We start from the raw sequence: 13,590 nt of genomic DNA, 5'->3' as shown, positions 1-13,590 counted from the left end.
ACGCCTTGAAGACGATGGCCTTTGGTCCTTCAGGAAAACAGTTGGATAAGAGAGAATAATGCTCTGATGTGAGCCTGTAGGCCTTCGGTGGAATCAGAAATACTTGAGGAGTTAATAATACAATACTTGAGTTTACCAAGTGCTCTCCAAGTGAGTTTGGTGAATTTTTGTAATCAAGTTATTTGACATAAATAGCCCTCAATGCACCTAGTTGGTTCAACAAACTTGTGTGTGTGTGTGTGAGTGCTTCATTCCCAACCTTGTGTATTATAGAACTGCAAAAGGAATGAAAGATGGTCACTAATAACAATACAAAAAGATGCTCTACTTTATTAACGGACAGTGAAATGAAAGATATAGTAACACCATTGTGTGATGACAGGCAAGTCAGCCTCTCTAGGCCTTGTATTCAGTGTCCACAGTGAGGAGATGGGGTTTTGTGGTCTGCAAGGTTGTCTGCCCAGCACTACGAGAAATGTCAAATAATGGAGCAGTGGGCATTCAGTCCTGTGTTTTTCTCTGGAACTGGCAAAAAAAGACACTGCCCGGCATCCTGGTCAGTAGAACGTTTGAAGTTTTTTCCAAATATGTTTTGAAAGTAAGTACCATGTTGATCATGAAACCTTGCATTTTCAACCCTTGTGGGACAGGCTTCTGATGCAACGTGGCCCATAGGAGGGGGGATTTCACAGTTGATTTAAGTCTATATTTAAGCCAGGGTGGCTCACAGAGAGTGTTTACCATGTGCCAAGCACTGAGCAGGTGTTTCACATACATTATTGTGTTTCATCCACCTAATAATCTTACCGGGTGGGTTCTAGTATCATCATCGTTTCACAGATAAGCCAACAAAGTAGCTGAATGACCAGGACACCTACCCAAGCAAATTGCACAACTGACACTTGAACCAGGACTGTCTGATTGAGATTCAGGCCATCCAGGATCACCCAGGACTGCATCTTGTAATGTGGTTGTTATGTATGTTGATATGCTCTGCACCCACCTGCTCTGTCCTTTGAAGGCTTTTCAGTAAGAATGGAGTAGCCACTCTCCATCAGTAGCAAGAGCCATTACTTAAAGATGTCATCTGAAAAATCACAAATTCCTTTCGCTCTCCCCTCCTCTGCTCTATAATGATTTAATTTGCTGGCACGAGACATTAGATTAAACTCCTTTGGAAATGTAAATGGAGTTCTTATCTGCAAAGAAAAACATTTTCTTTGTCATAGTTTTCAGATAAATGGAACTGTTACTGGGCATCTGAGGTCTAGTGCAATTTCCTTTTCATTCACATTTTTCTTCATTTAGTACACATAGCTCATTTGGTGTTCATTGCTAACTTTTGCCGAATACTGTGAGTAAAATATTTGCCTCACTTAAATTGAATTTTGAATGTTTGTTTCTTTCTTGGTTAGTGAGTAATTCCAGGCTTTCTGCTTCTCTGGATTTGTGTTCAGCTCCTTTCCTTTAGAAAGAAATAGTCCGATCACTTATGTCATATGCTTTCTTAACAGATTTTTTCTTAAGTCAGGAGTAGTCAGAATATAACTTTTCGTAATGACAAAGTTTGATTAGGCCAGTGTTGTTTCATTCGTGTTTTCTGGGAACTTGGGCTTCCCTGGTGGTCCAGATGATAAAAGAGTCTACCTGCAATGCAGGAGACCCAGGTTCAATCCCTGGGTCGGGAAGATTTCCTGGAGAAGGGAATGGCAGCCCACTCCAGTATTCTTACCTGGAGAATCCCATGGACATAGGAGCCTAGCAGGCTACAGTCCATGGGGTCGTAAAGAGTTGAACACAACTGAGCAACTAACACACACTTCAGGGAACTTACAGGATCCCTGGCCTTGATAACTAGAACTGTTATATGCTTATAGCAGGTTTATTGTGCTTTATTCTGAAACACTGATGATATTCACTAAATATATACCAGCAATCAGATCTGCACTACTTCTCCTAAGAACTTTAGTCTTCCATTTAATTAAATTTTATATATGCATGCATGCTAAGTCACTTTAGTCGTGTCCGACTGTGTGTGACCCTATGGATTGCAGCCCACCAGGCTCCTCTGTCCATGGGATTCTCCAAGCAAGAATACTGGAGTGGGTTGCTGTGCCCTCCTCCAGGGGATCTTCCCCACCCAGGGATTGAACTGTGTCTCTTAAGTCTTTTGCATTGGTAAGTGGGTTCTTTACCACTAGCGCCACCTGGAAAGCCCTAAAATTTATGAGTAGGCCTCATTTAGATTAAGCAGAAATAAAGTTCACCTTTGACTACAGAAGAAATTGTTTATTTCATTGAACCACATAGTACTTTATACTCACAAAGATTTCAGGCAAGTATGTTTAACATCCTTAAGAGAAAGTTTAATTACATTACCTTTATTGAATGTGTTCTATGCTCAGAATCTAATTGTTGTAATGCTAATCACTATAATGACGCAAAGAAATTTGATTTATAGAGATTAAATAGAAGGTAAAATTCTTACACAATAAACTATATAGAAAAATAATAAGAGTTGGTGTATGTAAACTAGAATATCGTAGCTGGCAGATTGAAACGGAGAAAAGTAGAAAAAGTGGAAATTATGTTGACTCCTGAAAGCAGGATGGAATTTAGAAAAGCAGGAAAGAAATTGGTTTTGAGTAATGGCTTAAGATTGATAGTGTGACGGAGAAAGCAGAAAAATATCTTTCTTTCAAAATCTTTAATTATATATATATGTATGTATGTCTAAAATTGAATTTTTAACATTGTTTTTAAGATTTTTTCATGTTACCCAGCTGAGTTGTTTTTTGATTTTTAGCTTTAGAAGTTTTTCACATTTAAGTATTTTAAAAATATATATGGTTGTCACCTTAATATGACTATATGTTAGTTAGTTCAGAAAATTACCCCAGATACGTAAACTTGTTTGTATTAGTCAAATTGGGAGGAGGTAGGCCAGAGAAGGAAACAGAGAGACTGAGATTAAGAGCCCTCCTTAGAGTAGACTGTTCTCTGGAAGCCAGTGGGACCCAGGACGACCCAGCTGGACCCCTCCAGCCCCTTCTCCCCAGCTTCTGCCTGAGGTCCTGCCCCTCCCTGCAGAGGCTCCAGGCTGTATGTTAGCGGCTGAGCCTGAGTCAGCTGTGCCCCCGGGCTTTCTCCACTCTGTTCAAAATGGATTATTGTAGAATGAAGACTAGCTTCCCATAATGGGGTTTTTTTAGTTATTTATATTCTTTGGGGAGCTGAATTGAGCATTGTGTGTACCTTCTAAAATGCTGTCTCGCCATTTTGTTAAGCTCTCTACTCCAGGAGAAAAACCAGGTGGGAAGAAACACGTTTTTTTGTTTTTTGGTGTGTTTTTTTTTTTTTTTTTTTTAAGAATCGTTAAGTAACTGAGCACTGGAGTCCTCGGTAGGAGGAAGATTCCCTCAAAACATTTATTGTAAATGAACTCTAGTGTCTGCCATATGACTGCTTTATTCCTGTTACTGTTTCTGATCTCTGTGTGCCTCAGAGCTAGAGAAGCCAGCTATAACTTTCTTTTAAAGGGTTAAGCACCGGCACCTCTCTGAGCCTGCTTTGCCCCAAGCTATCCTGTTTTAGTTCTCCTGATTTTTTCCATCTTCTTTCTTCTGGAGGAGCTGGGAGGTTTCAGGTCAGAATAATATGTGGGTCTGTGTCCTCTGGTGAAGACAGAAACCACGCTAGATGGTTTCATGCCTGGCAAATACATTTAAAACCTATTTTGAGACAAAATTTACAGTGCATCTCCTTGAAGCTGACCCCTAAAACTTGTCCCAGGTTTTACCTGGGGCATCTTTGATTTGCTGTACCAAGGAAAACATTCCTGTTTCTTCTGAAGCTAACTTGTGTGTGTTTAGGCAGTAGTGCCTTTATTCATCCCAAGCGACACGCTCTTTAGGTCCTTCTGATGATGTCATCTTTGTCTTCATGTGCCTTTCTTGGATCTTTCTAGTTCCTCTGACCTTAACAAGGGAAAATATTACCAGCGGTAAGCTTTTGTCCTGGACTAACTAGAAGTGTCTTGCCGCGGCCCTTGCTATAATTGCTCCGTTAGTAAGCAGAGCAAATGAACCTGGAAATATTTTATTCAGAGACTAAAAAATAAGGTATATCAGAATCATACAGGCAATGGCAAAGGCAGATTTAGGTTTGTTTTAACAAGATGGAAAAGTGACGAGAACCTTCTCTGGTCAGTAGAAGAGACTGTTAGAAGACCCAGGCCAGAAAATAACTGAGGGGCAAGTAGGGATTCCCTGGTGGCTCAGCAGTAGAAAATCTGCCTGCCAATGCAGGGGACACAGAAGACGCGGGTTTGATTCCTAGGTCAGGAAGATGCCCTGGAGAAGCAAATGGCAACCCATTCCAGTATGCTTGCCAGGAAATCCCATGGACAGAGGAGCCTGGTGGGCTACAGTCCGTGGTGTCGCAAAGAGTCAGACATGATTGAGCAACTGAGCACTTAGCAAGTATGTCATGGTGAAAAAAATACGTAGAAGTATTTATATTGTCTTTCAGAAAGCAGTTTTATCACACATGATCTTCTAATAGTCACTCTGCTGAGATACTGTGAAACCTTTAAACAGGATCTCTCAAATGAACAACTTCATTAGTCTTGCTGGCACTTTCTAAAACTGAGTTATAACTATTGTTTATTGTTACGGTCTTAAAATTATGAAATACTGTACCAGGAATCAAGTAACTTTTTCAAAGGACCAGATCATGTAAAGATTATAGGCTTTATGTAGATACTTCTATAACCATCTTAAGTAAATACCTTTCTTAGCTTGCAGGCTGCAGTTTGCCGGCTTCGGGCTTTTCTGATCACCTGATAAATCTTACTTGGTAGCTCTCCCCTCACACAGACTTACTTCTACAATTATTCATCCTCTACTGTTCCCTGACATCGAGAATGTAAATACGAAGGTAAAGACAGTTATTTTCCTAAAAGATCTCAGTCTCAGGAGAAAGAAAAATACATAAAAATACATAAAAAATACATAAGCACGCTTATTAGAAGTGTTTATTATCATGCAGTATGATGAATGATGTCTAGGAAATGTTGGGAAATGCTCCACAGACAAGCGGCAAACATTTCTAAAGCAGCAGGGAGAGGACAATGCATTCCACAAAGGAAGATAATGCTTATACCTCAATGTGTAAGACATTTACTTTGGGTTTTTTTGTTGTTTTTTTTTTTGCCTATCGCAATATAAAATCTCAGTTCCCAGATAATAGCATAGATAACATCAGCCCAAGAATACTGGAGTGGGTAGCCTATCCCTTCTCTAGGAGATGTCCCGACTCAGGAATCAAACCAGGGGCAAATCAGGGAAGCCCAACATCAGCTCAGTTACTATGAAAAACTTCTATAGGTATTGTGAGGAAAAGCATATTATTCAACAATTACAGCACTGAATACAGATTTGAAGCATTTGACTTCTGCTTCTTCTGCACATGTTATTTTTCTTTAACAGATGCTGATCACCAGATAAGTTAAATTTAAAGCACAAAGATTTAGACATGTAAGCATTGAGGTCACATAGTTCATGTTAGGTAATAAGATACCATAAAATTAAGAAGTCCCTGCTCTCTGAGAGCCAGTGATTCCAATGAGGCAGGCAGGATATACAGATAATAAGAGCAAAAGTTCTAGTTCTTATCTTTAGAGCCATAATTCTTGATCCTAACTGCACATTGAAATTGCTTGGAAAGCTTTAAAAAGAAATTCAGTGTCACCACTCCAGCCCAGATCAATTCAATCAGAGTCTTTGGGGTAAGACACAGATACAGAGATAGAAGTCAAACACTGTTCATGTAGATTTTATAGATTATGTTTTTCAATATATTTACCCTTCATTTCTCAATTCTTGTTGTCCTTTTCCAAGCATTATGTTTAGTACATAGATACTCACTTTACTCAATCTAGATATTCTAGATTTCTTTATTTACAGATATTAAAAGCAAACCATTTAGGGCCCATATAGGGCCCATAAACAGAAAATCTGTTTTAATATTAAATTTCAGTTTCATCTTTTGCCTTCTATAAACAAAAAAAAAATTAGAACATTTTTTAATCTATTGTTTATGTCATTCATCCTTCAAAAACTATTTCAGTATCGCTTGGCCAAAAGAAATTTATATAGTATATGTGTATTTCAGAAAATTGTATCATCCCTTACTGCAAATATATTTAAACAGTTAATGGCTGAACATTTTAGCTGTTCACTGGCCTGCTCTTCTATAACCTACAAAGGTTGTAAATATTTCAGTCTCTCCTAAATTATGTTCTGCAATGGAAATGATAACAGACCTTAATTGGAGCTGATGGTGGAGCTGATAGCATTCCAGAATCTCTGATCCTCCTGCACGGCAGCTTTGAGAAAACGAACCACACATCACACCAACACTGGCAATACAGTTAACAAGGAAAATGCTTACTTATTCCATGATGATAGAAATCGTGATGTGGCACAATTGTCTATTAAACTAAAAAAGCATTTTTAATATTCAAGTTGTACTTATATTTTTTTACCACGAGAGGTCCCTCAATCCTAAATTACATTGGTTACATGCAGGTCATTTTCTCTGCCCAAAGGACTGTCGCAACACTTTGCTGTTATTCCCATGACTGCATTAATACCGAATTTCTAATATAGAAGAGTGAAACCTTTATTCTTTAGAACTAGCTTTTTAAATTTTTTACTTTTAATCCCCTCTGGATACAGAAAATATCATCATCTAAGGATAGAAGAGGAGTGGAAAGGCCAGGAAAATGAGTTACATAAAATGGCAGTGAAATAGAATTCTTTTGAGGTTAAGTGAAAACACAGGCTGCCTTGTGAGTGGAGAACAAACAAGACCATTCCTTTCTTTCCACCTTAGGTCTCAGTCTCGGTTCCCTGTCTTGTCTGGTCAGTGTAAATCTCTCAGTATAAAAATAGAATAAACATGATTATTTTTATCAATAGGGGTATAGAAAGGAAGGTACTTTAGATAGGATGACATTAATAGGACATGAATAATAGAATTTTTATCATAGGTTATATGTTACAAATCATTTATTACTTTGACTTTAAATAAACATAAATGTTCCTGTGTCTTGCCCCTCTGCTAATTTAAGTATTCATTGCTTCATGTCAAACAGAAAGTCAGACTCCCTGCTTTCAGGGAAATAATTTAATAGGCAGTTAGTATTCCAGCATAATATATTTAACATAAATTCTTCAGCTTAATAGCTTGACTATTTCAGTAAAAATAATGGGTATATATTATGGACCGCAGTACTAAATTATAAGCTTCAAAATTGCTCAGAGATGAGATCTGAATTGTTCTCACCACGAAAAAAGAAAAAGAAATGATTGTGTGACATGATAGATGTGTTAGATAAATACAGTAATAATCTTCTGCAGTGTGTAAATGTCAGATCAACACATTGTACACCTTAAACTTACACAGTGTTATGTGTTAGTTATATCAGTAAAAATAAACTTAAAAAGATGAGTGTGTATTTATGTTAACATACCTTCTATTCCCGTAGTGATTTGAGGTTACAAGGGATGAAAAATATTTTCCCCAACCACGTTTAGTGACTTTTTATACTTAGAGCAACCCATAATCTACCATAAAATATCCATTTGTACAGGATTTGTCTTTTTTAGTTCATTTCTCTCTGGCTTGTGAACAAAGCAAGAACATCTCCATTATTTCCTCAAGGAGCGGTTTTCTCCAACTGAACTATTATGTTTGCACTCTTTTAGATTACGCTTACTAAGGGAAACTAATATTAATCTAGGCAGGAATTTCAAAATGCTCTGTTTATATGTTTTATTTGTTTTTAATTCATTTGGAAATGGAATAGCTTTTTAACAGTAATTTACATGTTGAACACTAGGTGGCACTAAGCACACATAAGCTAAAGAAAAAATAGCCTTTTCTCAGCAATTGTTTCTGAATATAGATGCTTAAGTATCTTCAGCATTATATACTACCCAGCCCATTAGATTACTACAAAAACTTTTGTTTTTCTGGGTGAAATAATCTTACATATGACTGCCTCAGATAAATTCTGAGAGAGACACAGCTTCTGCCATTGCTTTGATCATTACTCATCAAACTATTCTGTTTTTAGCTATTTAAATATATTATTTTTTCATTCTTAAATTAGTCCTTTCTTACTAGTATCTTCTCATCCATGAAAAACAGAAGATATATTTTAGTTTTTTCAAGGGCCATTACCTAACGTCTGGGATATTAAGAGATCCAAGAACACATGTTCTCTGTAGGGCAGAATATGAGAGCACGAAGTTTGTTTCTGTTGTTCGTGGCACTCTGACGTCTGTTTTTCTCATTTTACAACATTCTTCCTTTTGTTAAGTAATACTTTGGTCTGATTATGAATAACTCTTACATTGTATTATTTTCTGAAGAAAGATATTGTAGGCTGCAAATAATAGATGTCCTTAATGGTTAAGCTGTTGTTAAATTGGGTTGTTTCACATGACCAGGACATGGGAAGGAATTACTCTGTTAGGTTGGACTGGAAGAGACCCACCCTCTCTGAGCACCCAGCCCCTCAGAGGAGGATGAAACCTCCAACACAATTAGAATGCTGTCCAGCAAAGAAGGAGAGTGGATTTGGGCAGTCAGATAACAGTATTTGGTGCCATTTCTGTTTTTGTTGTTTGTTTTTTTCCCTTAGAGACTCTTCTTTCTTGTCCTAACATTCTTGAAGTAAAACTTTTCATTTCGCTTAAGTGCATGACCCTGAACAGAATTACAGATATATAGACTATATCTGTTGCATCATTTTATCATTCAGCACAAGCTCTTTCACTTCGTGATTTGTTTATGCATGTGTCTTTTCTCTAGCAGTTAAGGAAAGTAAGCTCAGGTTCTCTTTATGTGCTTACCAGTGCTATCATGCCCCAAAAGCTGTATCTCTAAAGTGCCGTATGAATCTAATTGCATTTCAACCAAATCTGCAATTGTCTGCCTAAGCACACTTCACTTTTAAGGATCCATATCAAACACTGGGTACATCTGACTTGGACTCTATCTAAAGACCCAGAGGAACAGAGCTGGGCCAGCTCAGTGACTCAGGTTCTTCAACTTTGTCTGTCAGTCACACTGCCTTCCTGCCTTTTCTGGCTTGTTTTTCCATTTAACATCACAGCACCTCCCAGAGGCTGTAACAGACCCAGGACATCTAGTCTCAATTCCATGTGAAACAGAACCCATCTCCCTTCTCCACTGCTTCATGCCAAAGATGTTTTCCTGCTGCATTATCTGAGTGTGTATTTGTTTGTTGTCTGAATTCAGCAAGTATTTGTTGAATGATTGAAAGAGTATTTATTGACATTTCAAATACAGTGAGTTTTTCTCTGATTTCAAAGTGCTGATATATTTTGTTTACTATGTTATCTGTTTTAACACTTGTCAAACAACCAGAAAATGTTTTCAACTGACATTTTCGGTCATCATATTTTTACATAAAGAACAAGAAGTATTCTTAAGAAGCAGTTAGTAATGGCATTGTTGCTAGGTTGTTTGAACATAGTTTTTGTCCTTTTAATTTTATAATTTGAGAGAGAAGAACTTATTTGAGAATACAGTGAATCACAAACAATTTTTAAATCTCTGTGATATTTTTATTTTTCAGAAAACTGTGGAATATATTTTCCAGAAATAAAAAGAGATCCAGGCAAATATTTACACACTTGTCCGGAATCAGTGAAAAAGTGGCTTCGACAGCTAAAGAATGCTGGCAAAATCCTTATGTTAATTACCAGTTCTCACAGTGATTACTGTAGACTCCTCTGCGAATATATCCTTGGGTAAGTGGTGAGTCATTTTGTTTTCATGGTCTTATAAAATCCTGATAACAGGTTAGACCAGTGCTCTTTTAAAAGTGTTCAACCATGACCATGTCATTATATTAAACAATACTAAGTGACACATAGTTGTTTCTCATAACAGCCCTCAACATCTGCTGACAGCAAGACACCCCAAATATATTTTAGCAAAGCAGTATTGCCAGGCCCAGTATGCTCATAGCTGATGGACTTTAGATTTTCTGAAAAATCTTGTGGACAGACCACAAGTCGTTCAGGCAATCCTCCGTGACTATGGTTTCTCAGCTTTGGGTGATTATTGAAGGACACTGAGTTATAGATTTTGCTCCCTGACACTTCACCTGGAGTACAGCCCCTCTGCAGCCGTTTCCTTGTGAAGCCAGGCACTTCACCATTTACCCAGCCAGGTGTGGGATTGACATCCATGAACATTGAGACAGTATAAATGTATAGACTCATGGCAGATGTGGGCGCAAGCCCTGCCTTGCAACTTACTCTATAACCCAGGGTAGGTTCTGTAACCTATCTAAACCTTCATTTCATCATCTTAAAAATGGGACAGTGAGCAAACTCCAGGAGATAGTGAAGAACAAGGAAGCCTGACATGCTGTAGTCCATGGGGTCGCAGAGAGTTGGACATGACTTGGCCACTGAACAGCAGCAATACCACATAGGTGTTAGGGGAAATTTAAATAGCACAATACAGGTTAAAGTATTAGGCAGAGTAGTTGATAAATTCAGTAAGCATTCATACTTATTTATGGCATCCTTATGGGGAATATCCATGGTCTGATCTAGATTCTGAAATTGGCTACTAGATTTGCCCTAAGTGAAGAGGAACTAAAGAACCTCTTGATGAAAGTGAAAGAGGAGAGTGAAAAAGTTGGCTTAAAGCTCAACATTCAGAAAACTAAGATCATGCATTTGGTCCCATCACTTCATGGGAAATAGATGGGGAAACAATGGAAACAGTGTCAGACTTTATTTTGTTGGGCTCCAAAATCACTGCAGATGGTGATTGCAGCCATGAAATTAAAAGACGCTTACTCCTTGGTAGGAAAGTTATGACCAACCTAGATAGCATATTAAAAAGCAGGGACATTACTTTGTCAACAAAGGTCCGTCTAGTCAAGGCTATGGTTTTTCCAGTGGTCACGTATGGATGTGAGAGTTGGACGGTGAAGAAAGCTGAGCACCGATGAATTGATGCTTTTGAACTGTGGTGTTGGAGAAGTTGAGAGTCCCTTGGACTGCAAGGAGATCCAACCAGTCCATCCTAAAGGAGATCACTCCTGGGTGTTCATTGGAAGGACTGATGTTGAAGCTGAAACTCCAATACATTGGCCACCTCATGCAAAGAGTTGACTTATTGGAAAAGACCCTGACGCTGGGAAGGATTAGGGGCAGGAGGAGAAGGGGACGACAGAGGATGAGATGGCTGGATGGCATCAGCGACTCGATGGACATGGGTTTGCGTAAACTCCGGGAGTTGGTGATGGCCAGGGAGGCCTGGCATGCTGCAGTCCATGGGGTCGCAAAAAGTCGGACACACCTGAGTGACTGAACTGAACTGAACTGAATGTTTCCTCAAATTTTATCAGACACTGTACTGAATTGCTGTGAGTATGAAGCAAAGTTTAGCCTCCAAACTGACCCCTGGCTGACTTGTTCAGTTCTCTGATTCCCATGTTCCTCAGCACGTGTGGGTTCAGACTGACCTGTAGTACAGTTACAGTCTTTTGGTGGTTTTCTGCTTTCTGATTAATATATAGAGATGGGATCCTTGAAGTGAATTAAGGCTGCAGTCCCAGATGCCTTGGGAAGTAAGTGCCTTCTATAGAGAATTTTGTGTCCTGGTACCGGGACCATGCTTCAGAGTAAACACTGGGGAGTCTTAATTTTTTTTCATTAGTGTAGGTTACCAGAAGTTTTCATCATATCTGAATTCCTCTGTAGTACAGTTCTGCTGTTATAAAAGTATTCTAAAATGTTGGGTAAATATTACCTCCCCAATATAATAGTGAGTCTGTCAGGAGCAAGAACTATCTTTCCTTTGCTGTCCCAAATAATCCTTAATATAGTATTAAATACAGACTAAAAAAAAAAATTTTATTATTATCTAAAAATAACAATATTATAAGACTACCCTGATTTTTTTAACACTCTGTGAAAGATGTCTCCTGACTCAATACAATGCTAGCTTTCTGTAGGACCCATGAGGCACACAAAATTATTAATAACTCTTGATGCTAACAAATTCAAACAAATTTCGGGCCCCAAATTTGAAAACATAGTGTGTGAATACTTAGATGTTAGAACTATCGAGTTTATACACTATAACTGTTGCCATAGTGAGAAAGTCAGCTTAGCACCTAGAGTTAATGAGTTATGTGCTTTTTTTCCCCTTATGTATATACTTCGGGTGGTGTCTGGATAATTAGTGCTTGACCACCTTCTATTTCCAGCATAAGTTAATCAAAAAATAAGAAATGATGCTGTGGTCAAATAGGCAAAGACTAAGTTCTGTTTTATATGGACCTTTTCTAATTCCTTAAAATAAATTTATGAAAAATATCATTGCTTTTTAGGAATGATTTTGAAGATCTTTTTGATATTGTGATTACAAATGCATTGAAGCCTGGTTTCTTCTCTCATTTACCAAGTCAGAGGCCTTTCCGGACCCTTGGTGAGTCAACAGTTTGTGTTTTTCCTCTCCTTTTGAAGATTTATTCATTCATTTAATAAGTACCTGTTGGCTGACAACCATGTGCAAAATTCCGTGTTAGATGCAACAAAGGGAATTAAAGAGATGCTAAGTGTTCTTTCCCCTCATGAGGATGCAAAAACAAACACATAAGCAAGTTGGTGAATGCCTGGGATGGGATTACAGGCCGTGTTGCCTGTCAAGGTGGCAGTGACTGCCTGGTGATGCAGAATAAACTGGGAGGCCACCTTAGAGTGCCCACAGGGAAGCAGTTGCAAGGGACTGATGTCAGCTGTTGTCACGGAGACACAAAAAGGAGGGCGGTGCTTCCCATAGACCATGAGAAGAAATGTTCAAGTATCGTATCTGGTGCTTGAAAACTTGGTGCTTGAAACTTCCTTGAGTTTGTTCCCTTGGATTGTATGCTTCTGCTTCAGCTCTGATGCCTTCATACGGCACGTTGGCTGTCTGCTGCTGGAGTTAATAGTTTTCTCAGTCCCGCAGCTTCCCAGTTACGGAGATTCTAAGCCCCTCACATTGTCCTGCGTGGATCAGGACCCTACAGAGCAGCTTCCCGTCTGGGGGCTGGACACAGGGAAGGGAAGGGGGATGTTTGTGTAAAGTGAGTTTTTGTTTTGGTTTTTGTATAAAGAAGAAATTTTTTCCTTTTTGTTAATTTCTTGAGTCCCAATATCTGAGAAATTATGATTCCATAGACTTTTTTTTTCACTAAGCAATAAAAAGATTCCCTTCCCAATGTTCCTGCACAGGGAGTCTCTACATATGAAATGTAGATTCGCTTTCAGAAATAATTGTGTAAGTTAATCATTTTCCAGTTTCCATCAAACCCACATTATTTACATGGCAACACATTCTGTACTAAATAAAGACAGACAGACATGAGAAATAATTGGTTTTCACCATGTTTCTCCAGGAATCTGCTGAGTCTTCTTAGACTCTTAATGTTAGGCTAAACATGGCTGATTTTTGATCTACTCTTTAGAGAATAGTAGGGTTTTC

General features: G+C 38.4%; 1 protein-coding gene and 1 long non-coding RNA gene across 5 annotated transcripts in view; one reads left to right on the top strand and one right to left on the bottom strand.

The window, feature by feature from the left end:
• NT5DC1 (5'-nucleotidase domain containing 1) overlaps positions 1-13,590 on the top strand; it is a 105,427-nt gene that overhangs the window by 75,922 nt on the left and 15,915 nt on the right. For all 4 annotated transcript variants that reach the window (XM_081530056.1, XM_081530058.1, XM_081530055.1 and 1 more), the window contains exons 7-8: positions 9,674-9,848; positions 12,455-12,552. In XM_081530056.1, the coding sequence (XP_081386182.1) occupies positions 9,674-9,848; positions 12,455-12,552 (273 nt within the window). The remainder of the gene's footprint in view (positions 1-9,673; positions 9,849-12,454; positions 12,553-13,590) is intronic.
• Positions 3,406-10,448, bottom strand: LOC145521450 (uncharacterized). The gene is made up of 2 exons (XR_014065392.1): positions 6,326-10,448; positions 3,406-3,977 (listed from the first exon to the last, which is right to left on the bottom strand). It is a non-coding gene; the product is annotated as an uncharacterized LOC145521450 (long non-coding RNA).

The sequence above is a fragment of the Giraffa tippelskirchi genome, chromosome 9 (genome assembly GCF_054371585.1).
Source record: "Giraffa tippelskirchi isolate mGirTip1 chromosome 9, T2T-mGirTip1v1.2.pri, whole genome shotgun sequence".
Lineage (NCBI taxonomy): Eukaryota > Metazoa > Chordata > Mammalia > Artiodactyla > Giraffidae > Giraffa > Giraffa tippelskirchi.
Note: the sequence above shows the minus strand (reverse complement) of the source record. Positions and strands in the feature narration are given on the sequence as shown.